This window comes from Podarcis gaigeae, assembly GCF_964106915.1.
Source record: "Podarcis gaigeae genome assembly, chromosome: 15".
Classification (NCBI taxonomy): Eukaryota; Metazoa; Chordata; class Lepidosauria; order Squamata; family Lacertidae; genus Podarcis; species Podarcis gaigeae.
Genome location: NC_139692.1, coordinates 16,077,297 through 16,103,552, shown reverse-complemented (window position 1 = coordinate 16,103,552; position 26,256 = coordinate 16,077,297). Strand labels below are relative to the sequence as shown.

General features: G+C 50.4%; 1 protein-coding gene across 4 annotated transcripts in view; it reads left to right on the top strand.

Moving 5' to 3' along the window:
• DSCAML1 (DS cell adhesion molecule like 1) overlaps nt 1–26,256 on the top strand; it is a 164,653-nt gene that overhangs the window by 96,999 nt on the left and 41,398 nt on the right. For 3 of the 4 annotated variants that reach the window (XM_083713365.1, XM_083713364.1, XM_083713363.1), the window contains 6 exons: nt 12,786–12,932; nt 14,557–14,835; nt 16,315–16,590; nt 17,852–18,148; nt 20,784–21,056; nt 24,481–24,759. In XM_083713365.1, coding sequence (XP_083569491.1) covers nt 12,786–12,932; nt 14,557–14,835; nt 16,315–16,590; nt 17,852–18,148; nt 20,784–21,056; nt 24,481–24,759 — 1,551 coding nt within the window. Of the gene's footprint in view, nt 1–12,785; nt 12,933–14,556; nt 14,836–16,314; nt 16,591–17,851; nt 18,149–20,783; nt 21,057–24,480; nt 24,760–26,256 lie in introns of those variants that run through there. The other variant, XM_083713366.1, reaches the window with a different exon arrangement.

Sequence of the window (26,256 nt, the reverse complement as noted above, 5' to 3'; positions counted from 1 at the left end):
AAAACTACCACCACCCCTCCCAAAAACCCCATCAGCCCATCAAATTAAGGGCCAAAAGCCCAGGTAAAAAGAAAAGTCTTTGCCTGGTGCCTAAAACTAGACAAAGATGGCACCAGGTGAGCCTTGCTGGAGAGAGCATTCCACATGCCAGGAGCTACCACTGAAAAGGCCTATTTTTGTGTTGCCACCTTTTGGACCTCCCATGGAGGGAGCACATGGAGAAGAGCCTGTGATTATGATTGCGGGGTCTGGGTCAGTTCATGGGGCACCTTCAGATATTGGGGTGCTGATCTGTATAGCACTTTAAATGTCAAAACCATAACTTTGATTTGAGCCTGGACACTAATTGCCAGCCATTGCAATTGGGCCAGGATTGGTGTTTTGTGCTCAGTTTTGCCCCAGTGAGCAACCTGGCTGCAGAAACCTGAACTTCCTTCAGTTTCTGGACCATCTTCAAAAGCAGGCCTACATATAGTTCATTGCAGTAATCTAACCCAGAGGTTACCAGAGCATAGACAAGAGAAGTGAAGACCTTGAGCTTCTTCAAATCCTGGAGCAAAATGCCAGGAACAATGTTTTCAGACATCTCTTACCTCTAAAGAGAATTTGTGTTCCGTGAAAGGAAGGAAGCATTTGATTTGCACAGAACTCTTGATCACAATGAGAAGGTAGATTTTGTTCAGTTGGCTCCCAAGAAGGTGCATCATGCAGACCCATCAAGCCCAGCATGAAGACTTCTTGGCATGGACAATAGCTGAATCTGTCCAAAGATCTGTTGCAAAGGAAGTGTTTGCTGGCGTGTGTGTCTGTTATTTCTATCAAGGAAAGCATTATTGGTGTCTCTGCAAAAATGGATAAGTATATCCAACTAGTCCTTTCCTCTTGAGGTGGGGGGGGGGTAGGGTCATTCCCCCCACATTTGAGAGCCTGGCCAGGGAGATGAACTGCTTCAGTGCTTGGAAGCATGCGTTGGTCTCTACACAATGATCCAGAGTTTACTGCTGTAGCAGTAGCAGCAGCAGAGAAATGACACTTCTCCTGCTGACAAGATTGGACCAGCAAATTTTGGCATGGTCTCAGGGGCTGTTGCTTTGGGGAGCTGACTAACCTGGAAGGATAGTTGATTGCTGAATGGAGCCAGCCCAGCTATGTATCAGGGTGAAACTGACCTGCTTTGGGCAGCAACAATAAATTGGGGTGAGGGAGATTGGAGGAAAGAATGTATGCTGGAATTGGTGTCTGAATACTGTTCCAAGTCTGGGGTAGAGCAAGACTGCTATTTGGGTTCTACTTCAGGCAGCAAAATGTGTTGTGGGCCTACAAGGTAGCAAGGTTGAAGTAGAAAAAACGCCCCGGGGAGGGGCAAGGAAAAAATTGTGCTTTCTTAATCTTCACCTATGGCCTATTTACTGTAATACTGTGGGTGCCCTCCATTGGCCAAGTACCTGCAAGCCTTTGAGAACCCTCCTGAGAGAGGGAAGTTAGGCTCCTGCCCATCTATTTAGTTTCTCTGTAGGACCTCCCATTCTTTGGTCAGACTTCTTCTGGGCTTCGGATGGCGACCTGACTGCTCCAGAGTTTTCATTTCCCTGTGATTTCCTGACCATAAAGGCATAATTTAATGAGTATCCGGCTTTCCAGCTAGCTAAATCAAAAGACCCCCCCCCCCCAATATCCCAGTTAAGCCATGGCTTCTGATGCCAGGGTCCAGGGGAGGTAGGGGTCTTGCTACTGTTGGCAAAGCTCTTGGCTAAATTTAGAACTAAGCGAGAAGGCGCGTTTGTGACTGGGCACCCTTTCTGCCTTGTTAGATGGATTTCCTGGCGTGAAATAATGAGCAGACGTGCACCCCAGTGCTTGCACAAAACCCCCGGGTAGGAAGTTAACCCTGGCATGGAGTGGAGATTTACATAGCAAGCAGCAAAAAATCATTAGCCATGCTGCTAGTGTCCTGCTTAATTAAGACATACATCCCTTCATGTGCAAGGGGGTGGGAGGGAGGGTGGGGAACACAACCTATATTTATTGTAGGTAGGGAGGCATCTGTCACTGAGAGGGAGGAGGAGAAGAGGGGCTTGTTAGCGCCAGAGCAGCTTTGTCCTGGATTTCAGCAAGCTCATATTGCAGTCCATTTCCCCCAAGCATGCAGAGTGGATTTAAAGAAGACAATTTTTTATTTTAAAGCTATTTTAGACTCTTGATATCTTCATTCTTGAGGACGGAACAATCCTGGAATGCTTCTAATAATTCCCTTTCCTGTGCCCCAACATTTCCCAGCAACAAGGAATCCTGCTTATTTTCTGTAGGAGAATATGTTCCAGGGCTGTTGTGAAGTAGATTATTTTTAAATCTGCAGATGGTTTTCACATATTCTGTCCTCAGCTCTTGCTGCAGCTTTCCACCTCAGTAAACTGCTTTATAATTTAGCCAGGGGCTCTGGAGCAACTGTGCTGTCATATTGGGTTGTTCTTTCTAATTTCCTTTGCGTGTTCTTCCTTTCCTTTCCTTTCCTTTCCTTTCCTTTCCTTTCTTTCACTCTTTCTCTCTCTCTAATAATGAGCTGCCATAGTTAAAATCTGTGCCAAGCTGTCACTTAGGTTGCTCACTTTGTAATTCTCCTGCTTGCTGGACTTAAGAGCCTAAAATCAGCCTCGCACGACACACGTTGACAATCTCTGATGGAGCTGCAGCTTTTGGCTCCTCCCAGGCTTCCTGAAAATATGATGAGGACAATGGCAACACTACAGACTGTTGGGGACATTAACTGTCAGTTCTGGGGTGCTCTCTCTCTCTCTCTCTGTGTGTGTGTGTGTGTGTGTAGAGGACTCATCATGTGTCCTTTGTCTTTTCTCAAACTTGGCCAGTCTGAGTTGAGTTTATTGATTTGTTTTACTAACAATACTTAAATGCCACCGAATAACAAAATCTCTAGGTGGCTCACAATAGCAATAAAAAACAGTTTTGCAACAATAGGAACAGCAGTTGTTCCTGGGTTTCTTGTCTGAACCCCACAACCCCAAAGGCTGCATTCCAATGCCCTGCCTGCACATACACCCCCCTCCAAATCCTGCATGCTCTGCTCCCTTGGGTGCTGCTTGCGCCCTCATTAAAGGTAAAGGTAAAGGTACCCCTGCCCGTACGGGCCAGTCTTGACAGACTCTGGGGTTGTGCGCCCATCTCACTCAAGAGGCCAGGGGCCAGCGCTGTCCGGAGACACTTCCGGGTCACGTGGCCAGCGTGACATCGCTGCTCTGGCGAGCCAGAGCCGCACACGGAAACGCCGTTTACCTTCCCGCTGGTAAGCGGTCCCTATTTATCTACTTGCACCCAGGGGTGCTTTCGAACTGCTAGGTTGGCAGGCGCTGGGACCGAGCAGCGGGAGCGCACCCCGCCGCAGGGATTCGAACCGCCGACCTTTCGATCGGCAAGTCCTAGGTGCTGAGGCTTTAACCCACAGCGCCACCTGCGCCCTCATTACCTGGCTGTAAAGGGGCGTGTGTCTCCTGCCAGCCACACCTTACCTCAGTGGTAGGGACTGGAGCTGCCAACTTTTTGGCAGGCAACAGCACCGTGTGTTTCTGCGCACTTGGCTTTTCTGGAAAGGAGTTCCTTAACCGTTTTTCATTCATTTTTAATTCTCTTCCTTTCCAGTGACTGACTTTCACTTTTTTGACGGGGAGAGAGGGGGAAGATTTGCTTTTGGTGGTGCGTTTGCAAGAAGGGCTGCTGCCTAAGCAGGAAGTCAGGCAGGGCTAGTTTGAAAAATTTTCCGGCCTTGCTTAAGTGAGCGATCGAAGAGCCCGAAGCGACCGCCGAGGGAGATCCCCGGCCCAGCAGCTCCTCGAGCAGAGACCGCTTCGGAGAGGGAATAGCCTGGAGCTTCGGCCTGTGGCTTGACTGCCTCTTGGTGGAGGTCCCGGGGACCCTCCTTGGAGCAGATTCCGCTGCAAATCTGCCTTCTTAATGGCCGAAGGGGATGGGTCGCCCAGTGCAACTGGGTCTTCGAAACGGGGCGGCCTGCTGTCTCTAGGATCAGCCTGCGCCCAGTGTGAGCAGAGTAGGGCCTTCAGCCTGACCCGTAGCGCGAAGGGTGGGCAGGCCGCCGCGTCTTGCTGCGTCTCTCTGCCCCCTTTCTGTCCCAGCGAGTGCCGGAGAGGCCAGCCGTGCATCGCGGCAGCCCGTGGCTGGACTGGGATCGCCATGCTCCCAGCTGCCCCCGGCGTCCGTGGCGCACCGAGAAGCCTGAAGCTCAGGCGCGCCGAAGTAGGAGAAGTAGCGCGGTCGGGGGAGCGCTGGCCCGTTCTCCTCCCCCGTCGCGGCCGCTGCTGACCGAGCTGACCGGCGTCCCGGAGACCCCGAGAGCTGCTCGCCGGCTCAGCAGCAGCAGCAGCCGTCGCCGCCGGCGCGGGAGGTGCCTTCTTCCTTCGGTAGCTGGCGCCCTGTTTTCTGCTTTGAGATGCAAATTTCTGCACAAGCCCGATCAGATTTTCGCTTCATTAGCATGAAATCTGACTCGTTCCACATTTCAGCTTAAAAAGGGGTGGGTGGGGAGGAGCGCCGCGGGGGGAGCGTTTGCTGAAAACAGCAGGCTCAGCCGTGGTGAGGGGGGTAGGGGAGAAGGGGGGTTACCCCAGTGCCTCCGTGTACTACACCCCCCTATGCATAGCTGAACAACGAGCTGAGGGGTGGGGGCGGTCTCTTAACCGAGGACTTTTGAGGATGGGAGGCAGAGAGGCATTTAGTTGCGCTCTGCTACCCTGGTGGACGGACGGTTTACCCCCTTTTTTCGTTAGTGAAAACCACACCCCATATATAAAGTGGACAAGCTTCCCCCCGCGCCCGCCGGCTTCGTTTAGGGCTTTCCTCTGTGTTTCTGCGTGGACTTTTGGCAGCGGCCAGCCACGGAGGGGCAGCTCTAGTGAGGAAAACCCCAGCCTGCAATTTGTATCCTCCCAGGCAATTGAAATAGGGGGCGTTAGGAAAGAAAGAAAGACAAATTTGCAGGTGACTTGAGGTATTTTGACGTGCAAGAATAGTGGAGGACAATGGATTCAGATTTTGAGCCACCTCTCTGATCTTATCCCTCTCACATAGCAGGGAGGCATCTCAACACCCCCTTCCTCATCAAGGCAGTGCCCCCCCCATAAGACACTGACTGTCCTTTTCTTCTGCGTGGCTCCTTTGGCTTCTCTTGGAAACATAAGAAGACCCTTGAAGCTGCTTCTGATCCTGAAGGTCAGACGTGGCTATCAGAATGAATAGACATTTGTGCAAAGATGCAAACCATTAGAATTGAAAATAATCTGTTGGGTTTTGTAGGAGAAATGCTTAAGTCTCTCCCCCAAACCCCAGCATCTCCTCTGCTCCCAAGGTGCAGGCCTGGACCTGAGCTCCATAAGCAGAATGCATATTTATGCACCCATAAGTAGGTGCATAATTATGGCAAGCAGCTGACAGGAAACTCTTGTCACCATTGGCCTAAGCTGCTTAGCAATGCAGGAGGGCAAAGGGCATCTCCTTTCATAAGGGCACCTGGGTGAAGCTGCGATACAACAGTGTCAAGGGGGAGGATGTGCCATGACCAAGAGCAGCTCAAATTTGTGGAACCCGCCCTGGAAGTTGACTCCCCATTGGTTTTCCCCTAGCCTCCCTTAGCAAACAGGCATTCCAGAGTCTTTTCACGTCCATCAATTGTATTTAGGATTTGGGGGCTCCATAGGGCTTTAGTTAGTTCATCTCAGTTCAGACCTGACCATGGTCATCCATTCCTTAGCTACAGCCACACTTGATTATCATAGTAGGTGGGTCTGAAAACTTCAGCTGGGATATTAACTGGAGCGCTCTCAATTTGGAGCATAGCATTCCAGTTTCTATTGTTGTCTGTCTGTTTCTGGACCCAACCTCTGAGGCCCTACTCTGTCCGCTACCCTCCAGCAGCACAAAGGGCCTTACTGACTCCCTCACGTCTTATAATTTGGTGAGTAGAGCAGTCTTTCTTGCTCCAGTAGGTGTTTGGCTCTGCATAAGCTGGAATTGTGTGCTTCTTGTTCTGCATTTTAATTGTTATTTTAAACTCTCATTTTATTGGGTCTGTTTTAGTTTTGTTGTAAGCCACCTTGAGTGATTCTTCACCAAAAAGCAATGGGGTTCAAAGAGCTTATAAAAGAGAAATAATACTTGAATGCATAATTAACTCACCATCAGTGTATACTTTCCAGACAGGTCTCTGTCCCCAAGGGTCTTACAATCTGGATGTTGCAGCTGAAAACAAATGGGAAGACAGAGAAATAGTAGAAAGATTCTGGGGCTCTTTGACACAACCTCATTCAATCCGTGGCCACGCTATGGATTCCCCCCCTGTAGCAGGGAACCTCCATCCATGCTCAAGGCACAATTACCCCACTTTACAAAGACATTGGCAATCCCCCCCATCTGCCTTCCTCACCCCCTCTCATCACCCCCTCTCACTCTCTGACACATAATGAGTTTGATAAGAAATTGTCTCGCTAACAAGATTAGCCATGGGAATCTCGAGTCCCCTCCTCTTCATTTCATAACATTCCTCATCCTGTTCTGTAATTTTCTGCTGGTATTTGGCGACTCTGGACCACCTCTGGGAGCTTAAGTTCTCCTTGTGTTTTGACACTGTTCAGGCTAGGACTTGGCTGCAGGTGCTGGATGAGAGCGGAGAGCCAGTGTGCATCGCTATTCTGCATGCCCACCTGGGTCCTTGCTGCTGTGAGCCTCAGCCCCTCTGAGGAGTTGGACTACCTGTGTATGTGCCTGCTTCGCTGGAGTTCCTGGGAGTTGGCACCCATTAGCTGCTCCCTCTCTCCCTCCCTCTCTCTGGCTTTTCAAAGCAAGAGGCAGCCTTTATTCTGACACAGGTGTCACCTCAGGCAGGCAAAGCAGCAGAAACATCCAACAATCTGCTTGCTAAATAACATTAACTCAAAGAGGGAGGGAGGGTCTGGTGGAAACCTGCAGAATTTCCTTTGTTTCTCATCTCCCTTGCCAGGGAACTCTTGTCTGCTGTGGAATCCTGCCTCTATTTGGGGGTTCTTCCTGTATAGGGCCTGCCTTATTGGATTCCACAGCCAGTTCTGCGGCATTTTGGAAGATCTCTAGGCTCAGCTGGGCCTGGATAGTGGACTTTGGACACTCACATGCCTCTTCCTCTTGGCGAGTTTTTGTTTTATTTGTTTGTGTTATTTCCTTGGTTGAATGAAAAGTCCTAGGTGTTTTGGGACTCCAGATGTCTTGGAGGTGTCCACTCTTGCATCCTGTTGGCTTGTCAGTCGTTTTTTGGGTGGGCTCAGTGGCAGGGATGGCACTGAGGGCACCCGGAGGCCTGTCAGGATTGCGAAGGGGCAAGGTGCAGGAGAGGAGCTGGGAGCAGCAGCAAAGCACTTCAGAGCCCCAGAATGTGCGCTTGAGGACCCTGTAGCACCCTTGAGACTAACCCGTGTCATTCTATTGGAAGATTTTGTGGGCAAGAGTCCACTTCATCATCAAATGCATGGCGTGTCATCCTAAATTGCCAGGAGGTGTCTGTATATACACACATATGATTGCAGAGGAAAACAGGAAGTAAACAATGCAGTTGGGTGCCGTGGATGCAGAAAGCGCAGCCTGTGACGATTCAGTCTAAATTTAAATGCATGCAAAATAAACAGTGACCATTTGCAACAGCAGTATTTGGAAATAATACAGCCATCTTCATGTTCTAGGGAACATCAGCCCCCCCACCCCCTTCCCTTCACCATCAGGGGCTGACTGCCAGTTTTGTCTGCGGAGCGCCTCCCCCTCTCCCCTCCCCCCTCCTCCCCAGGGATCCCAAGCAGCACCCAAGAGGCAGCAGCGCCTTCATGGTTTGCTGTCCCTGCACATGCTTGGTTGTGGGGTGGGGGGTGGGAGGGACCAGGCTTTATTTCAATTCCCTCTGATTATTACATCCTGTGTTCAGCCCTTTCCTCCTCCTCTTTTCCCCTTTTTTCTTCATGCCCGTTTTCATCTCCCTCTCTCAGAAATCCATTTAAATGCAATTCCATTCTTCAAACCTCTCCTTCATGCATGTCTAATGAATGTCAGGGAAATGCTATTACAATGCAGCCGAGTAGGATCCAATCTTGCAGAGTGTCTACAAGTCATTTGGAGAAAACCCTGGGAGCGCTCCCAGTTTTATTACGGCGTAATTAGAAATAAAATCTCATTGCAATAGTTGAATGAGAGATGGGTGTTAATCCTTTAACGGGGGAAGATAGAGCTGTACTTAGAGAAGAGATTAAGGGCAGGAGGAAAGAGAGCCGGCCAGGCGAGGAGGCACCACCACGGAGAAGGGAAAGCCCAGGGGTGGGGGTGGCGCTGTGGCGGCAGTGGAGGAGGGGAATACATCTTTTCCTTCTGAATTGTGGCTCCGTGTTTCACCTCACCTCGCTGGGGGTGGGGAGCTGATGCTGCGCTCCGGCTGGATGGAGGAAACTAAGCTTGTTTTGCCCCTCCACACAGCCATCTTACGGGGCAGACCCTTCCTCCTCAGGTGGATCGCTCCTTCGCGGTTTCATTTTATGTGCATTTTAAAATAATTGCCTCTTAGAGACAAAACTGAGGCTGTGAAGTGCAGAACCCAAATGATGCGTGCTATTTACTTTCATGTATTTATTTATTATTTTTAAAAACGTAATCATGCTTAACAGCTGTTCCTGGGTGTGTTTTTTTTTGGGGGGGGTATTGCTTTATTGCTTCACTCTGATGGCTTTTTTTAAAAAAAAGGAAATGTACGTAAGTGGACGGGAGGCGTTCTGTTTTATGGAGCAAATAAATCAAATAAATAAATACTAGGTTTTAAAAAGATCCCTGCAGCTGGATCAGACCAAAGGTTCGCCTAATCCCGCATCCTGTTTCCTTGCACTGGGCAACCAGCGAAGGCAATAGGCCTTCCCTGCTTACTCGTGATCTCCAGCAGTGACTTTCGGAGCCAGGGGGAAAAATAGAGCAGAGGTTCTTAACATTTTTTGGGGTCTCAGACCCCTTTGAGCATATGACGAAAGACCCCTTCCCCAACACAAGGCACATAAACACACACCAGGTTTTGCATACAATTTTGCATGGGGGGGGGGGAAATTGTGCCTAGATTATGGACCCCGCCCTGAAGCCCATCCACGACCCACAGGTTAAGAACCCTGGTATAGAGCCATCATGAGTAGTTGCCATCAAGAGCCCTACCACAGATTTGTCGAATCCTCTTCTAAAGCCATCTGATTTGGGCGGTTAGCGTTTGGGGCCCTTGTAACCTCCTGCTCTCCCTTCGTTCTCTCTTCCTCCCTCCACCCCCCAATCAGTTTATCTCAACAAGACCTGGAGGCTCTATAAACAGCGCCGTGTTTATCCTCGGTGACGGGATATGCAGAAGCTCCTCTGGCGGCTAATTCATAAACGGCGGCGGCTTTGTATCGATCCCCCCCCCACCCCACAAGCCATTGAAGCCGTGCTGCGTGTAAAGAAACCTGGCCCTGGAGGATGAGGGGGAACTTACCTCATTAGTCTTACGAACTATAAAACATGCTTCCTCTGGCTGCCACGGAGGCTGCGACTCGGATGCCATTGTTTTTATAAATCTATATCAGAGAGCGCAGTAACTGGCAACCCTCATCGATCCTCGTTTCCCCTCCTCTGTATTAGAAGTGGTTGTTGTATCCAGGAAGGGCTCAGGCCTTTCGGGGTTTGCGAATCCTCCTCTCTTTGAAGAGTGGCTGTGTGCTGCGCCTCTCTGGCTCCAGCACATGTCCGCACTGGATCACGCTCCTGCTCTTCTCCTGTAAGAGCATGCTAGCTGGATTACAGATATAATTAAAAACAAAAACACAGGTCTCCAACCGCAATCAGATTATAGGATACATAAGGCAAAGATGCTCAGAGTAAAGATGATAAATGCTACTGGAGAGCCAGTGTGGTGTAGTGGTTAAGAGCGGTAGTCTTGTAATCTGGGGAACCGGGTTCGAGTCTCCGCTCCGCCACATGCAGCTGCTGGGTGACCTTGGGCCAGTCACACTTCTCTGAAGTCTCTCAGCCTCACTCACCTCATAGAGTGTTTGTTGTGGGGGAGGAAGGGAAAGGAGAATGTTAGCCGCTTTGAGACTCCTGAAGGGGAGTGAAAGGCGGGATATCAAATCCAAACTCTTCTTCTTCTCTTCTTAAAAGCAGCTGCGTTATGCTGAGTCAGACTATTGCCCCATCTAGCTCAGTATTGTCTGCACTGACTGGCAGTGGCTCTCCAGGCAGGGGACATTCCCAGCAGTACCTTGAGATGTCACTGGGGCTTGAACTTGGAACTTGCCAGACTGATGCTGAGAGAGAGAGAGATCCCCACCATACTACCTGCCTACATGTGTGTAGCCAGGATATTTTTTGGGGGGGGCAGGGGGCTTTATGTTGGGGGGGGGCAACCGAGTTATCTGCAGCCAGTTGGTCAGTTACTTAAGTATTTTTATTTTTTTGGGGGGGGGACAGCTGCCCCCCTGCACCCCACCAGCTACATCCATGCCTGCCTAACTTCGGAAAGAAGGCATCCAGAAAACGACAGGCAGGTTTCTATGGGGAAAAGTGGTCCTTTCCATTACCTCTGAGGCCCTGCAGGTCATGAGGTACAAGCACCAGAGGGGCAGGGAGAGCCACACAGCAGGGAAACTGATTTCCTACACCCATTTTACAAATGGGGAAACTGAGGCACAGCGTGACATCCGTTGGAAAGGAATAACGGCAGGTGAACTAGCTCCTTGTCAGATTTATTTATTATTTATGATTTTATTCAACAAAATGCATGTATTTCTTACTGGAACAAAATAATATGATTGCATTTTATCTCTTGAGGGTAGCTCACAGTCAGTCAGCCAGCCAGCCAGCCTTTAATGCAGTCTTCTAGGGGTGGTAGGCTAAGGTGGGGTTATGAGACAGCCTTGTTTCCCCAGATTCAAGGGTGACTGATCAGCAAAAGGTTTTCATTTTTCCTCTCTCCTCCCCCCCATCCCTTTTGGTAGAGGGGTTTTGGGCTGATGTTCCTTTTGTAGCAGTGATACTCGGCTGCCAATCCTTTCAGTTCCTTCTCCCATCACTCTAGAGTAGGTCTCTGCTTGATTCCTGTTGAGCGTGGAGCATTGAGCTAGCTGGTGCTGCCAAAGATCTCTCTTGGGTCTTCTCCCTTGAGCTGCTTTTGCTTGCAAAACCCTTCGTGCCTAGAAGAGAGACCTGATGCTGCTGAAAAAGCACCATCAATTAAATGTGCACAAAAAATGGGGAAGGGGGGGGGGAGAGAGAAGCAGCAATTTGCAAAGCAGCAGTTGCTCATTGCCATAGCAACTACATCCCTCACCTCCACCCTTTCCTTAAAATTCCAGGGCAGCCAAGCTCCCGTGCCCATTGGTTGATAAGAGGTTCTGGGCCGGCTTGTCTGCTGTGTGTGCTGCTGGGATGTCCCTCCCAACCACAGTATTTGCCTTCCCTTTGCAAGACAGAAGGAGGCATGCAGACCCACTCTGCCCCTCTCCTCTTTTGGTTTCCTGCTACTCCCTCCTGGCATGATTTGCTCCTCTGGTTTAAACTCTCGAGGCTGCCTAAGTATTTGGGGAGTTCCAAATGTGTTGCTTGCAGGCTAGACCAAGATGCAGCAGGGCATGTGTGAGTGAGAGGAGATCTCCCTTCCTGGTCTCATTTCTCTCCACACTCTTCTTCTCTACAGGCTGTTTCCAGCACTTCCTTTCCTCCTTGTATGCCAGAGCTGGGTCCTGTACCAGTTTTGTGCTTGGGACCAGTCTCAATCTCTGAGTGACAGATGGGCTCAAAGCAGACGAGGACCACTGGGGTGGCTGCATCTCTTGCCTGCACATGACTTCTGGCAGTGCTGGGGACTAGATAGTATCTGGCCGGGTCAGCCATGGAGCTGCTGCCGCCGCCTGCAAGCCACAGATGAGCCTGCCTTTGTTTGCCTCCTTTAGCTCCCTCAGGGTCTATTTGTTTTCACAGGCTCCTCAGTAATTTGAGCAAATTATTAACGCAGCAGGATGGATTTCCTTTTAATTGTAATGTGGTTGTTTCAGCGGAGGGCTGGGGTAGTGTGCAGGAGATGTCAGCAAACTTTAGGTTGCTGCTTCCTCTCGTTCTTTGTGCATGATCTGGGGCTCCAAGACCAGAAGTGGCTCTCCTGAATGGTCTCCGGTTGCCATTCATAGAAGGAGGGTGGAAACCAAAATGACTCTGAGGCTGCTGTCATAAGAGGAGAGGGTGGGTGGATGGATGGTGAAGCAAGCCCTACAGCCGGTATCTCACCAATGGCAAAACAGTCCTTTGGATGGGAGAGAAGGAGTGAGGGTGTATATGTGAATTTGTGCACGTGCACACACACAATAGTTCTTGCTGTCCTCTTTGTGTATCTATCAAAGGAGGATCCTGCCACCAAAAATTTGTTCATCATTTATTAGTATAGAAGTAGTTGGTAAAAAATTCCAGCCTGGCAAGGATGTGCTGTTGCAATATAAGCAGACATCCAGCCAGCAAGAAAGGAAAATGTGGGTGCCTCCTCCTGGCAGCTGCCTGGCCTCCAGGCAAGAGCTCTGCTTTCTTGCCTTCAGACCACTCTGTGGAAGTTCCAGACCTGCCTAGCTTAGCAGTACTGTGCTGTCTCCCTGTTTTTCTTCCCTACCCATAGCCAGGCAGAGGGGGGTTTGGTTTCTCAGCACATGAGCAAGAACACTAATGTGTTTTCATTCATTTTCTTTATTTATCTCTTTCAGAAAATAGGTTTTTCATTACTTTCTATGGTGGGTTGTACATATCAGACGTCCAGAAGGAAGATGCCTTGTCCACCTATAGGTGTATCACCAAGCACAAGTACAGTGGCGAGACGCGGCAGAGCAATGGAGCCCGACTGTCCGTCTCAGGTATGTCTTGCTGGGCTGTTTCCCAGGTCACTTAAGCTGGATCTGAACCTTTGTGTCCCTCCCAAGAGAAGAGGGGCATGTTAGATTGGGGCATGTTGGATGGCTTAGAATTGCTCTTGGGATTCGATGGGCCGTATCTTGTTTGTTGAAACAGCTGGTTGTCTGTGGTTGGGCTTTCCACAAGGCTGCACTGTAAGGCTCACAGCTTCTCCTGTCAAGGCTGCTCTGCTTCATAATTCCCTCACTCAGGTAAAGATGAGAGCCCATGATATAATAAAGAGGAGGCATTGGATTTGTGGAATGTGTAGCATAGCACTGGCTTCCCCAGTGTCTCCTCTGGACTACCAATGCACTCATGGCTCTGGGGTGAACATGAGCAGCAATAAGCAAGTCTGATTGTAGGACAACTCCAGACCAAACTCTGGTGCTTCCTGACCATTCCACTGTGTTTGGCATAATACTCCTTCCCCCTGCCCAACTAGGCAATAATTGCTTCTGGAAGCCTTAATCTAACCTTGAGTTTCCTTAGTCTAACATAAAATTCAGGGATATAAATTCAGGCACCTAAAAGAAAATGCCACAACCATGGGCATAGCCAGGTTTTTTTTGGGGGGGCAGGCTTTTGTTAGTGGGGGGGGGGGGGAGAACCTCAGATTTGTATTTATTTAGGGGGAGCAGCTGCCCCTCTGCCCCCCCCCCCGCTACACCCCTGGTCATAACAACATGCCTGGGTAAAATTCCCTTAGTGTTCCTTAGATTCTGAAAAAAACCCTAAAGGGCTCTCCTTCAGCTGAGCAGGCAGGCAGGCCTTTGCCCAAATGAAGGCTAGAGGAAGCCTGGGAGAGAAGAAGCCTTGAGTGTTTTTTGTGTATATGTGGTTGCATTTTCCTAGGGTTGTGGAAGAGCTAGGCATTTGGCAGTGGGCATTCAGGCCCTTGGATGGGTCTCCTACCTTGCCCCAGGCAAGGAGCAGTGCCCTCCCCAGAGCTTGAAATCTCCCTAAGCAGCTCCTCCCCTGTGCGTGGCCCTTAGTTGCCTTCTCCTCCCTTCTCCATACCTGGAGCAGCTTGAGAGGTTTCTTACTGCCCACCCTAAACCCCGCCAAGCTGTATTTCATGTGTGAGTTTTGGTCATTGATCTTCCGCTCTTGATGGTAGCCTGATTAGTAGCTTGTGGATTTCAGAATGTATTGAGAAAGTTGTGAATGTCACACCAGTTGGGTATGCTCTTGAGGGACTCTTAATAAGTTGTGTGTCCATTTGTCACCAGCTCCTACAGAAGGTGGCTTTTTAGGCAAGAGAGGGTGCAGACATCCTGTCCCTCTTATTTGGAACAATTTCCCAGTATTGGGCTTCCTTCCCCTTTGTGAGAAAACTCAAAAGGTCATGTTTGGAGTTCTGTCTGGAGCACCACAGTTCAGAAAGGATAGGAACTTGCAAATGGATGCAAATCCATTGAGGAGAGAGGAAAAGACGATTAAGGGGAGGGGAGACTAAGTACTTAAAAGGATTTGAGATTTCCAAGCTTGTATAATGTGCTCCATTCACAGAATTTCAGGGCTTGAGTGCTTGATGGTGAAAGTTCTCCCCCCACCTTTTCCCTTTTTTCCCTTTTTTGCTCTCAGACCCTGCAGAATCCATCCCAACCATCCTAGATGGCTTCCAGTCCCGGGAAGCAAAGGCAGGTCAGCTGGTGGAACTTCCATGCATAGCCTCTGGCTACCCTAACCCAGCCATCCGATGGATCAAGGGTGGTCGGCCACTGCCTGCTGACAGCCGATGGACCAAACGTGTCACTGGGCTGACGATCAGTGACCTGCGAGTAGAGGACAGCGGGACGTACATCTGTGAAGTCACAAATACCTTTGGGTCTGCTGAGGTCACCGGGACCCTCACAGTGATAGGTAGGTGGAGGAAGAGCCGGATCTGCAGGCTTCCTATTGAGGCACCAGGTTGTTGGCCCCTGTGAGAACAGATGTGCTCTCCTCTGGTCTGATCTACCTTAAAAGGTATTCTTATGTCCTGTCTGAACAATGACACACCTTATATTTCTTAAGATGGGAAGCCTGTGGGAGCTGTGTTCATGTAGTGCAGTTTCACTCTGCTCCAGGGTACAAGGCCGGTGGTGTGGTGCCTCCTTCTCTTGCAGGCATTGCCAAGCTGGCAGGAGGCAGGCCTGGCCTATGAAAGAAGGTTGCAGGCATCATCCATGGGATCTCAGTGCACGGAAGCTCCTTGCATGGATAAGAGTGACGCAGCCCAGCACTGGGTTCTGGAGCCCAGTGCCTCGTTCCTTCCTACTCAAAGCCTGGGTGGTGGGAAGTTGTTCCCAGCAAACATTTGCTGCCACCCTCAGATTTCCCACTTTACTTATCTTGGGGGTGAGGGAAGCACTGGTCCTGCTTTGTAGTGGCTGCTTTTCTTTGTGCTTCCCCTTTCTCCCTCCCGCTGTACGCTTCTCTGGGCTGTGCTAGCCAGTGTTTTGCTCAGAAGAAGGGTTCTTTTCACTCTCTCTTTCTTTGCAAGACAGGTTCCCATGTTCTTGAGCCCTCAACAGTTGCAAATGGAGTGGAGACAGGCCTCTGAAGACCCACTCCCTCCCCTAGATTGGCTCCATGCCTGAGGAGATGAGGGGTCAGAGTTGAGGTGCAGCATGGCGATGTGCCGTGCAAGGAAGTGGTGTTTGCTCCAAGCAGGTCTGTCACACCTTGTATGTCAGCCCTGGTGTGACAGCTCCTTCGTTCTCTAAGTTGACAACTCCTTCATAGCCTGGGAGGGAAACTGATACACCGAGAAGAAACTGCTGGCAGGAGGCGGGGCAGGGGGAGCACTGTGTGCACCTGCCTTATTACTCAGTGACATTTCTCTGCAGATGGGTGTGTGTGAGAGAGAGGAGCCTCTGTTTCTCAAGGGCACCCTCAACCTGCCATCTCCTTGCCTGCACTCCCCAATGGAAGGCCTTGGTTGCTTGGGGGCGAAAAATGAAGGCCACTCTGCCTTTCCATTGCTCAGGCAAATGGATGACAGGAAGAAGAGACTGTGGCTTGATGTGGGTCAGAGGCAGGCATTGGGATTTCAAGGGGGAATTGCAATGAATCTCTCTCTGCCTTATGGGCTCTGAGCAGCATCATCCCCCTGGCCCTTCAGCAAGGCAGCCCAGCCCCTTGCATCGCGCCCAGTGATCCCTAGCACCAAGCAATAAACGGCTGGTACTTGCCTTGAGGACTGCTGTCTTTTCAATCCTACCCTGTGTTGGTGTCTCTGTGAGCCTTGCATTGTGGTAAATGTTTGAGGGGTGGTGCTGTGGGCCATTAGTGGGATGGCCGCTTACTCTGCATGGTGTCGGCTGGCTGCTCTGAGCATGGACCCTGCTTTTCCCGCAGACCCTCTGCACGTCACCCTCACACCAAAGAAGCTGAAGACCGGCATCGGGAGCACCGTCATCCTCTCGTGCACGCTCTTGGGCTCACCAGAATATACTCTCCGCTGGTATCGCAACACAGAGCTGGTGGCACCAGATGACTTCATCTCCATCCGGGGAATCAACAATGAAACGCTGCTCATCACAGCTGCCCAGAAGAGCCATTCAGGAGCCTATCAATGCTTTGCCAGCAGGAAGGCTCAAACTGCTCAGGACTTTGCCATCATTGTGCTGGAGGGTGAGTGTGGCTCCTTGGTGGTTCCAGTATCCTTGACATACTGGGGTGTGTGTGTGTGTGTGTGTGTGTGTGAGAGAGAGAGAGAGAGAGAGAGAGAGAGAGAAAATGAGAGCGGGCAAGCGGGCAAGGAGATTCTCTCCTGGCAGGTTGGCTGCCTGATTCCATGTTTTGCTGTGGATGAACATATCAAAGTAGCTCCACAGGCTTAGATGATTATAAAGGGGCTGTTAGGCATGGAAGAAACTTGGTGGTCTGTCACTTGCTACTACAGTCATACCTCGGGATAAATATGCTTCAGGATGAGTGCTTTCGGGTTGTGCTCCACGGTGACCTGGAAGTAACGGAGCACGTTACTTCCAGGTTTCGCTGCTCACGCATGCGCAGTCAAAATGACGTCACGCGCATGCACGGTAGCGGCGAAACATGACCCGTGCACGAGCAGACATGCTGTCAACTCTTACGTTCTGTTTGGGATGCGAACAGGGCTCTGGAACGGATCCCGTTCGCATCCCGAGGTACCACTGTAGTCCTCAAGTTGATAGACACCCTCTTTCAGAGGTTGTGTTTGATGGTGGGCGACCTGGAGCAACAGTTAGAGAGGTCTATTGCATTCAAACTCTGCTTGCAAGCTTCCTGATGGCCACTGGACTAGGTGGTCCCCCTTAGGTCCAATCCAGCAGTACAGCTGCTTGTATGTTCTTATAGCTATGGAGTGCTAGAAGAAGGCAGCCAATCGGCAAGCAGGGCCTGCGCATTTCTGCAGCTGGCAGGTGATGTATAGGAAATCGTTCCAGGAACTCCATAGCACACTTAGGAACATAGGAAGATGTCCCATCTAACTCAGTATTGTCTACACTGCACTGACTTGTCAGTGTTTCCAGGGTTTCAGGCATGGGTCCCCCCCAGCCCTACCTCGAGATGCTGCCAGGGCTTAAATGTGGGACTTCTGCATGCAAAACAGTAGCTCTAGCACTGAACTGCAATGCTTCCCCTCTTCTCCTACTTGAGGCTCAAAAGTAGGGAGGGGAAGAGAGGGAGAATTCCCTGAGAAGGTATATCCACTTCAAAATGTGGTAGCTGGAGCTCCCTCACAGGCCTTGGACAAGGTTGCAGGATTTGACCTACTCAACCTGGCTAGAAGGTTCAGAATTCTCCAGCTTTCCTGTCGCTGCAGATATGTGGGTGGGAGGAGAAATGGGTGCTCAGACTTGCCCTCACCCCTTCATCTAAACGCCCTCCCCCTGTTGTGGGCCTCTCTTAGATGGGACCCCCCGGATCATCTCATCCTTCAGTGAAAAGGTGGTGAACCCAGGCGAACAGTTCTCCTTGATGTGTGCTGCCAAGGGGGCCCCTCCGCCCACGGTTACTTGGGCACTGGATGACGAGCCCATTCAGAGGGACGGCAGCCACCGCACCAACCAGTACACCATGTCAGATGGCACCACCGTCAGCCACATGAACGTGACAAGCCCGCAGATCAAGGATGGAGGGGTGTACCGTTGTGCCGCGCGGAACTCGGTGGGCAGCGCCGAATACCAAGCGCGAATAAACGTAAGAGGTGCCTGTCTACTTTTAAATATCAGAATAGGTTCTTCTTGCATTGGGTTTTGGTTCTGGTTTGGTAGAATGTCCCCTTTGTTCTTTGTGGCTCCCCACCCCCACCCCCTTTTATTTTCTCTGCAGTGCTATTTGGCAACAAGACAATCCAGCAGTTTACAGAGTAAAGTGATGCTAGAGGATGGTGGAACTCCTGACCACCAGGACTGTTTTGCAGGGATCCCATAATATACAGTGGTACCTCGCAAGACGAATGCCTCGTAAGACGAAAAACTCACAAGGCGAAAGAGTTTTTCGTTTTTTGAGCTGCTTCGCAAGACGAATTTCCCTATGGGCTTGCTTCGCAAGACGAAAACGTCTTGCAAGTTTCTTTCCTTTTTCTTAAAACCGTTAAAACCCAGGGTGCATTGCTTGAATCCGTGCTTCGCAAGACAAAAAATTCGCAAGACAAAGAAACTCGCAGAACGAATTAATTTCGTCTTGCGAGGTACCACTGTATATTGGTGATTTTATATTTTGACATGTTACAGGTGATGGAAGCTCCAGGAAGGCAAAGGGATCTAGAGAGATTGCAGGGAAAGCCCTAGATAGCCTAGGACAGGCTTCCTCAACCTTGGCCCTCCAGATGCTTTGAGACTACAATTCCCATAATCCCATTGGTCCTGCTAGCTAGGGATCATGGGAGTCGTAGGCCAAAAACATCTGGAGGGCTGAGGTTGTGGAAGTCTGACTTAGGACCAGATTACACAAAATGTTGCTGCCTCTGGCAAACACTTACCCAAACCTCAACAGCCTCTTTGGAGGCCCTGATCTTGACCAGATGAAATGGAGCAGGTGACTACCAAGGAAAAGGCCTTTTTCTCCTCTGATATGGATTAGCCTCCCCAGAGAGGCTTGCCAGGCCCCTTCTCCATGGTCTTTTCAGTGTCAAGTGAAGACCTTTTTATTCATCAAGTATGTTTTAAATCCAAGCTTTAAGTTGCTTTCTGCTACCTCTGTTGCAAGGAAGTTTTTTTGCTGACTTTTATTATTGATTTTAACTATTATTCAAAGTTTATTTAACATTACTTTGAAGGCAGCTAGAGAATATTTATTGATTGGCAGCTATATAAATTAAACAAAGTATCCTAAAAACATATTTAAAGGGCTCTGTAAGCACAGTGGCAGATTTCCTAATCATTAAAGAACTCAACAGACACTGGTAATAAAAAAAGAACCAATTAAAACCCAACTTTTACTAACCAAGGCATTGCCTTGAGGGCATATCCTGGCAGCCTCCACTGTGAATTTTCCATATTCTACATAGAACTCAAGGTCACTTTGGGCAGATACGGTGGGTGGAAAGGGCAGATTATACCCTTTCCCGCAACAAGTAAGTTTCTATATGCTGGGAAAATAGGAGATCACTGTAAGAGAACATGTCGATATCATGCTGTGCATCCTGTTCTGTGGGCACTTGAGTCTCACAAGGGAAGCTGGTAGCAACTGATGAAGTCAAGTCATAATATGCCAGGAGAAACCAAGTCAATAAAGTCTAGTCATGATAGGGAGTCCAGGCATGGGATACAAGGGCAGATCAAGGCAGGAAAAGTCCACTTAGAAGCTTTCCTGTGCAGAGGGCAGAGGAAAACAAGACCTCTATTAGCTTCAGTTGAACCCTGCTGGCTGAAGGTCTCTCCTCCTGAAATAGCGGTAGGAACTAAACCCTTGTGCTTGCTGAGAAGACGTGTAGTGTGGGTAGCTCCACCTCCCTAAAGTTGCTCCGCTATGAAGAAAAGTTGCCGCTTTCAGGACTTTTTAGTTTAGAGAAAAGGTGAGTGAGAAGTAACATGACAGAAGCTTATGTAATTATGCATGCCTTGGACAAAGTGGATGAAGTTTGTACCCCTCTCTCTTAATGCTAGTACTTGTGATTCATCAAGAGAATCTGAATGTTGGAAGATTCAGGGCGGATAAAAAAAAAAGAGAGAGTACTTCTTCACGCAATGCCTAGTTAAACTATAGAACTTGCTTCATCAACAGGCTGTGATGGCCACCAATTTGGATGGCTTTAAAAGAGGATTTAGACAAGATAGCTCTATCTCCACGATCTGCCTCCACAGTCAAATACAATATGTTTCTAAATACCAGTTGCCAGACACTGCAGGAGGGGAGAGTTCTCTTGGGCTCAGGTTCTGCTTGCAGGTTTCCTACAGGCATCTGGTTGACCACTTTGAGGACAGGATGCTGGACCAGATGGGCCCTTGGCAGGCTCTTCTTAGGTCCTTATGCGGTCTTGACTTCTGTAAGCCTGGAGGTATTGCTGTGGACTCATCCTCTGAGTCTGAGGATGGTGAAGGGCCAAGTCCTTTGGCTGAAGGGGCCCTCAAGATGGAACTGAACATTGCAAGGTATTAGGGTTGGGGCTGTGGCACTGTGTGGGTCTTTTTGCCCCATGGACTAGCAGGGCCCTCAGAAGATGTGTACAGGTTTAATGGAAAGTCATTTTGTGATGTTCTCCACGCAGCCAAACAGGCTCCACCTTCTGCCAATTGCTGAGCAACCTTGCCTCCAGTTCTGTCTTCTGCGTGCAAAAGCCTTTTGCCTTTGGAATTCACCTAGCTTGCTCCTTTCCTCCCCCTCCTCCCTCTCTTTAGGCCCCCCCAGCATCCGCGCAATGAAGAACATTACAGCCGTGGCAGGAAGGGACACTTTCATCAACTGCAGGGTGATTGGCTACCCATATTATTCCATCAAATGGTACAAGGACTCACTGCTCCTGCCTGACAACCACCGGCAAGTGGTTTTTGAAAATGGCACTCTCAAGCTTATGGATGTCCAGAAGGGGATGGATGAAGGGGAGTACCTATGCAGTGTCCTCATTCAGCCACAGCTTTCAATCAGCCAGAGTGTCCATGTCACTGTGAAAGGTGAGTGGCTGGAGGCAGGAGCCACAGCAGGGCTGGTGGATCTCCAGCCCCCTCCCAGTGCTGTCCACATCCCTCTAGTCCAAGCAATGGCTCAGCCAGCTCCTGGAGAGTTGGACATGCTGCAGCTATGGTTGTGCCTTCTCTGCTGGTAGGCAGTCACAGCTGAAAGGATGGGATTCAAAACTAGAATCAGGTGTTGCTGTGCAGTTGCCTGGTCTAAGGGGAGCCTGAAGACAGCAGGACCTTGGCCAAGCCAAGTAGGCTCAGATGTTGGCTGTGGGATGTTGGTCTTTTGAACCAGCTACCAAACCCTTCTCTGGCACTGGAGGGCTTTGAGAGGGAACTGCCTCCTCTCAGATGTAAGCAAATGAAGACAGAGGCTTCTTCCAGGCTTTGCTGTTGGGTGTGTTCCAGGAGCTCAGCTGAATTGGAAACCACAAACTATACAACCCTGTTGAAAGGGCCTCTTTAAGAGGGTTGGATCTGGGAAAGCCAGAATCAGTCCCCCTGCAGCTGTGAAGCTTCCTGGGTGACTGTGATGGACCAGTCCATGTGTCTCAGGCCAGCGTAGTGATGGAAGAGATCCATGTTTGCTGCATTGAGCTCCTTGGAAGGAGGAATCAAAATCTGATAATAGATAAATAACAATGCCCAGGGCAATTTGACTGGGCAACCTGGGCACACTTGGCTAGACTGTTGATTCTGTTGCCCTCCTCTGCTGAAGAGTCATCCCATCAGTCTCTACTCCAGTGTCTTTTTGTTTGGCACGCCAGAGGCGTCTGTGTTGACCCATCCTCCCTGTGTGCAGTGTGACCTTGTGGTTCACTTCTGAGCTGCCCCAGGTTGGTGGAATGGGGATGGGAATGGAAGGAGCATCTTTGTCTCCCAGGGAAGAGGGACCCCCCCCCCTCTGATAAAGGCAAGTGAGCTGGGCAGAGAGAACCATGTGGGGTTTGTGTTCCTGCCCTGCCCACACATTAGTTCGGTTACTGGCCCAGGTGCGCCCCCTCCCCCAGGCTGTCGCCAGCCCTGGAGTATCCATTTCCCCTGACAAGCAGCGGAGCAGAATGTACAGTGTAAACATACCAGATTAAAACATCTAACCTTTGCTCAGAGCACCTTTGTTGGTGGTTTTCAGTGTGTAGCTCTTAAAAAAATAATCCTCTCTGTCTTCCAAGCACGCAGAACATCTTAAAAGCTTCTCCAGCCCATCAATTATTCAGCCTCATTCAGGGAGCCATCAGCCCTAATGAATTGCAGTAGTGGAGAATCCCGTCCTTTCCATCTCAGTGACTTGCTGAGATTGAGCTCCATCTCAGGCGCTGCCCTCTTTAAAGGTTCGCAAACAGGGTAGCTTGAGCGAGGTGGTCTGCTCTGTGTGGATGTTGCTTCCCTTTCCCATGTGTTGCTGCCCTGCTCAGTTTATGAAGGGTGCAAAGTGTCCTGGAGACAGGCAGGAGGCTGCATGGGCTGGGGAGGTCACTGGTTGTTGTGAGAACTTGCTGCTGCTGCTGCAGCAGCATGGCTTAGCTCTTACAAGCCCTCTCTTGCTTAGGATGGTGCTTCCGCTGGACCCAGAGGTGGCTCTGACAGCTCCTCCAGCTTGTCTGGATGTGTGTGTGTGGGAGGTGGCAGTGGGAGTATTGGGGCTTTCCCTATTCCTTTGTCTTGATGTCAGCAGACCTCGATGTCTGTGCTTACACACTGGAAAACCAGCCAAGATGTTCTTGGTTTTTTTATTAAAAAAAATAACCCACCCCCCCCCAGCGCTCCCCCTCTAGTTTTCCTCCAAGGAGCTTAGATTAGCTTACAAATGATTCTTCAGAGCCCGCCTCCCTTCACTACAGCAACTGGAGCCTCTTTTTTCCAGGGCATGCTTTGTTGTCAGCAGGGTGGCACTCGGCAGTTTTGTTCTCAGAATCTTTGGGGTTTCTTCCCTGGTTGCAGAAGGCAGTTGAGGAGCTGTCTTTTCACGGACACTTGCTCCTGCCCTCCTTTCCCCATTGTAGGAACCTTTTCGGGCTGATCTTTACATAAGTGAGGGTGAGCAGAGGCTTTGCTTGGAAGCTCGGGAGCCCCTTGCTCTGTGCGAACTGCTGCAAGGGTGCAAGGCTGTTCTGCAGGGAAGAGGTTTTTTTTGGGGGGGGGGGGCAAAAGGACAAAGCACCCGGCTGCCTTCCTCTCTCCCAGAAGGGAGAGCAGTGGAGGAAGTCCCTGCCTTTGGAACTAGCAGAGGCAAGGGAGCGACCAGTATTCATTACTGGAGTAGCACAGGGATGAAAGAACCTCAGTTGGCAGGGGAGGCAGGACTGGTGAGAAAGCCCACACCCAAAGCTGGGAGGCTAACACAGCAGACGTCTCTGTTTGGGCCCCTTAAAGATCAAGGGTGATTTACTGGCTGGCAGGGCTGATTTGTAAATGTGGCATCTGCTGCCGAGGCTGCACTCAGGTCAGTAGCTGATCCTCAGCTCCTTCAATTCACTTGCTTTGCTGCTTGTTCAGGATGTTCCCCCCCCCCCCCCCCGGACTTAAGAGCAGCAAGAACTGTCCTTTGCTACTTCAGGAGATGGCTCCCCTCACACCCCCTTTTGCCACCCCAGTCAGTGGGATGGGGATTCTGCCTATTTTTCTGAGGTAGGGCTTTAAATCTTTCTTTGTCCAATGACCATGAGGGCAGTGTCCCCAGCTTACTTTGAAGCTTTGGGCAGAACCACCAGTGGTCTCTGCTTGTCAGGAGTTACCTCATTTAGTATTCCTAGGGGGCTCCCGGGGCTCCCAACTGAACCATTCTGGTCACTGGAGGAACCAGTTCCAAGTCCTTTTGCAATGGCATTCTGTGCTGCAGAAGAGAATGAATTCTCCTCTTGATGGGGTGTGAGGAAAGCCGACTGTTGCTTTGCAGATCTGATCTCTTTGCATGCCTGCTGCTCACCTGGCAAGAGTGTTCAAAGTGCTCCACGTTCTTTTATCTTGTCGAACCCCTTTCAAGTGGTTGAGTACTGCAGGCTGAAAGAGAAAAAAGAGTTTGAGAGGAGTGATGAAGAGTTAGTGGAGTGCAAGAAACTAAGAGGCCACTCTGTGAACCAGGAGACACCTCCGTCCACCCGTCCAAATATCTGTCCTGAGCTCACTGGGATGGTGGCCAAAAAGAGGCACTACTCACCACTACAGCCTTGTCACACTCCCCACACTCCCCACCTTTTAAAAAAAAACCACACAGAGAAAGGGAATACGTCCAGTTGACTTATAAATTCATTCTTTCTTCACGTGGGGAGCTGAGGGTAAGGAATTCCTCAGGGCTTTGCAGAGTCTCCTGGGCCTAAGTTCTGTTCTCCTTGGAGGCTGAGCTGGACGAAATCTTCTTTTTCTTGGCTTCCCGGTCGTTTGGGAACAGGTGTGATCAATGCGCTCCTCTCATTGGCAGTCCCACCTCTCATCCAGCCCTTCGAATTCCCTCCGGCCTCCATCGGCCAGCTCCTGTACATCCCATGCGTGGTCTCCTCGGGTGACATGCCCATCCGCATCACGTGGAGGAAAGACGGGCAGGTGATCCTTTCCGGCTCCGGCGTCACCATTGAGAGCAAGGAGTTCATGAGCTCCCTGCAGATCTCCAGCGTCTCCCTCAAGCACAACGGCAACTACACTTGCATTGCCACCAACGATGCTGCCACTGTCAGCCGTGAGCGGCAGCTCATTGTCCGAGGTGAGTAGCCGGCCCCTGGGCTTTGATGTGCTGAGGTTCAGGAGCCACTGGCAGAGTTGCCCAGTGCGGGGTGATCGTCACTCTTTGGCTGTGCTCCCCATCTGATCTCAAAGGTGAGTGGAGAAAATGTCCTGTGGAAAGCTGTGAGGGCCATACAAAGTGCCGGTTGGGGTGGGAAAACTGGCTTCATGAACTGAGTGGAAGGTGGTTGTTTAAGTGCTCTAGTGAAGGAAAGAAAAGTCCAGTTCTGTGGTGCAGGAGAGGAGCAAAGGTGCACCACGAGGCTTCTCTGCCCACAAAAGTGGACAGAACTATCAGGCAGCTGGAGCACCTGCCCTGTATGGAAGAGCTTCAGCATTTGGGGCTTTGAAGTTTAGGAAAAGGTGACCCAATAGAGCTTTATGGAAAGTGGGAGAAGTTTTCCTTCCTTCACTCTGGCCCATCCAGTGAAATCAATTGGAGTAGAGGGGGCAGAAGTGGGGGATGAGCTCAGGAAGTTTCCCTTGCCTTATTCCAGGCCAGGCTCTTTGTCCATCTAGCTCAGCTTGTTCCACTCTGGCTGACAGCAGTGGCTCCCCAGGATGGTCTCAGGCAGTGAGGGCAGTCTTCCTCAGAACCTGCTGCTAATGTGAACCTTTTAATTGGGAATAAGTACTTCCTCACAATTGATCTATGCAGCTCGCTGCCCCAGAGGTGATGGCCACTAGCCACTCGTTTAGACAGTTTTAAAAGGGGATTAGACAACTCATGGAGGAGAAGGAAGGAAGGCGGGCGGGTGGGTCTGTCAGCAGCTGTTAGTCATGATGGCTGCATGGAACCTGCTGGGCCAGAGGCAGCAGGCCCCTGAATGCCACTTGCTGGGGGCTGAACTGTGCTTGTGTGTGCACATGTGAGCTCTGCTTCCTCCAAGTCCTGCTTGAGGGTTTTCTGTCAGTGTCTGGTTGGCCACTGTGGGGAACAGGATATGCTCTCTTTACATTCTTCTGAGGGCAAAAGACTCCCAAAGGGCACAGAAGCACAACCCTTGGTGCCCCAGACATGCACTGCCTGCATAAGCCAGGCCATTCACTGCCTGAAGAGCTGGGAGCATCGATTTCTCAAGGGGGAACCATCATAGTCATCTTTTGGTAACTCCTTAGTGAATAACAGATGTCCGAAGCAGAAAGAGAGGGGGGCATTTAACAGAGGGGGGAAGCTAGGAGAGCTACCTTGTACCCTTGCTTGCACAACTGCTGCACAAGAGCCCTGCAGTGTTGACCAGTGGCATCTTAACTACCTGGTAATTGCTGCCATCACTCCCTGTCAAGTTTACAGCACCCAAATGGGAGGGAAACCTTCTCAAGGGTGCCTGAGATCCTGAGACAACACACTCAATGTTTCCCACCCAGATCCTGTCAGTTTACTCAGGGAGCAAAGCTAGCAGTCAGAGCACGTGTTCTCTCTCTCTCTCTCTCTCCACCTCCACCTCCCTACCCTGCAAGAGACCAGAGCAGCCTG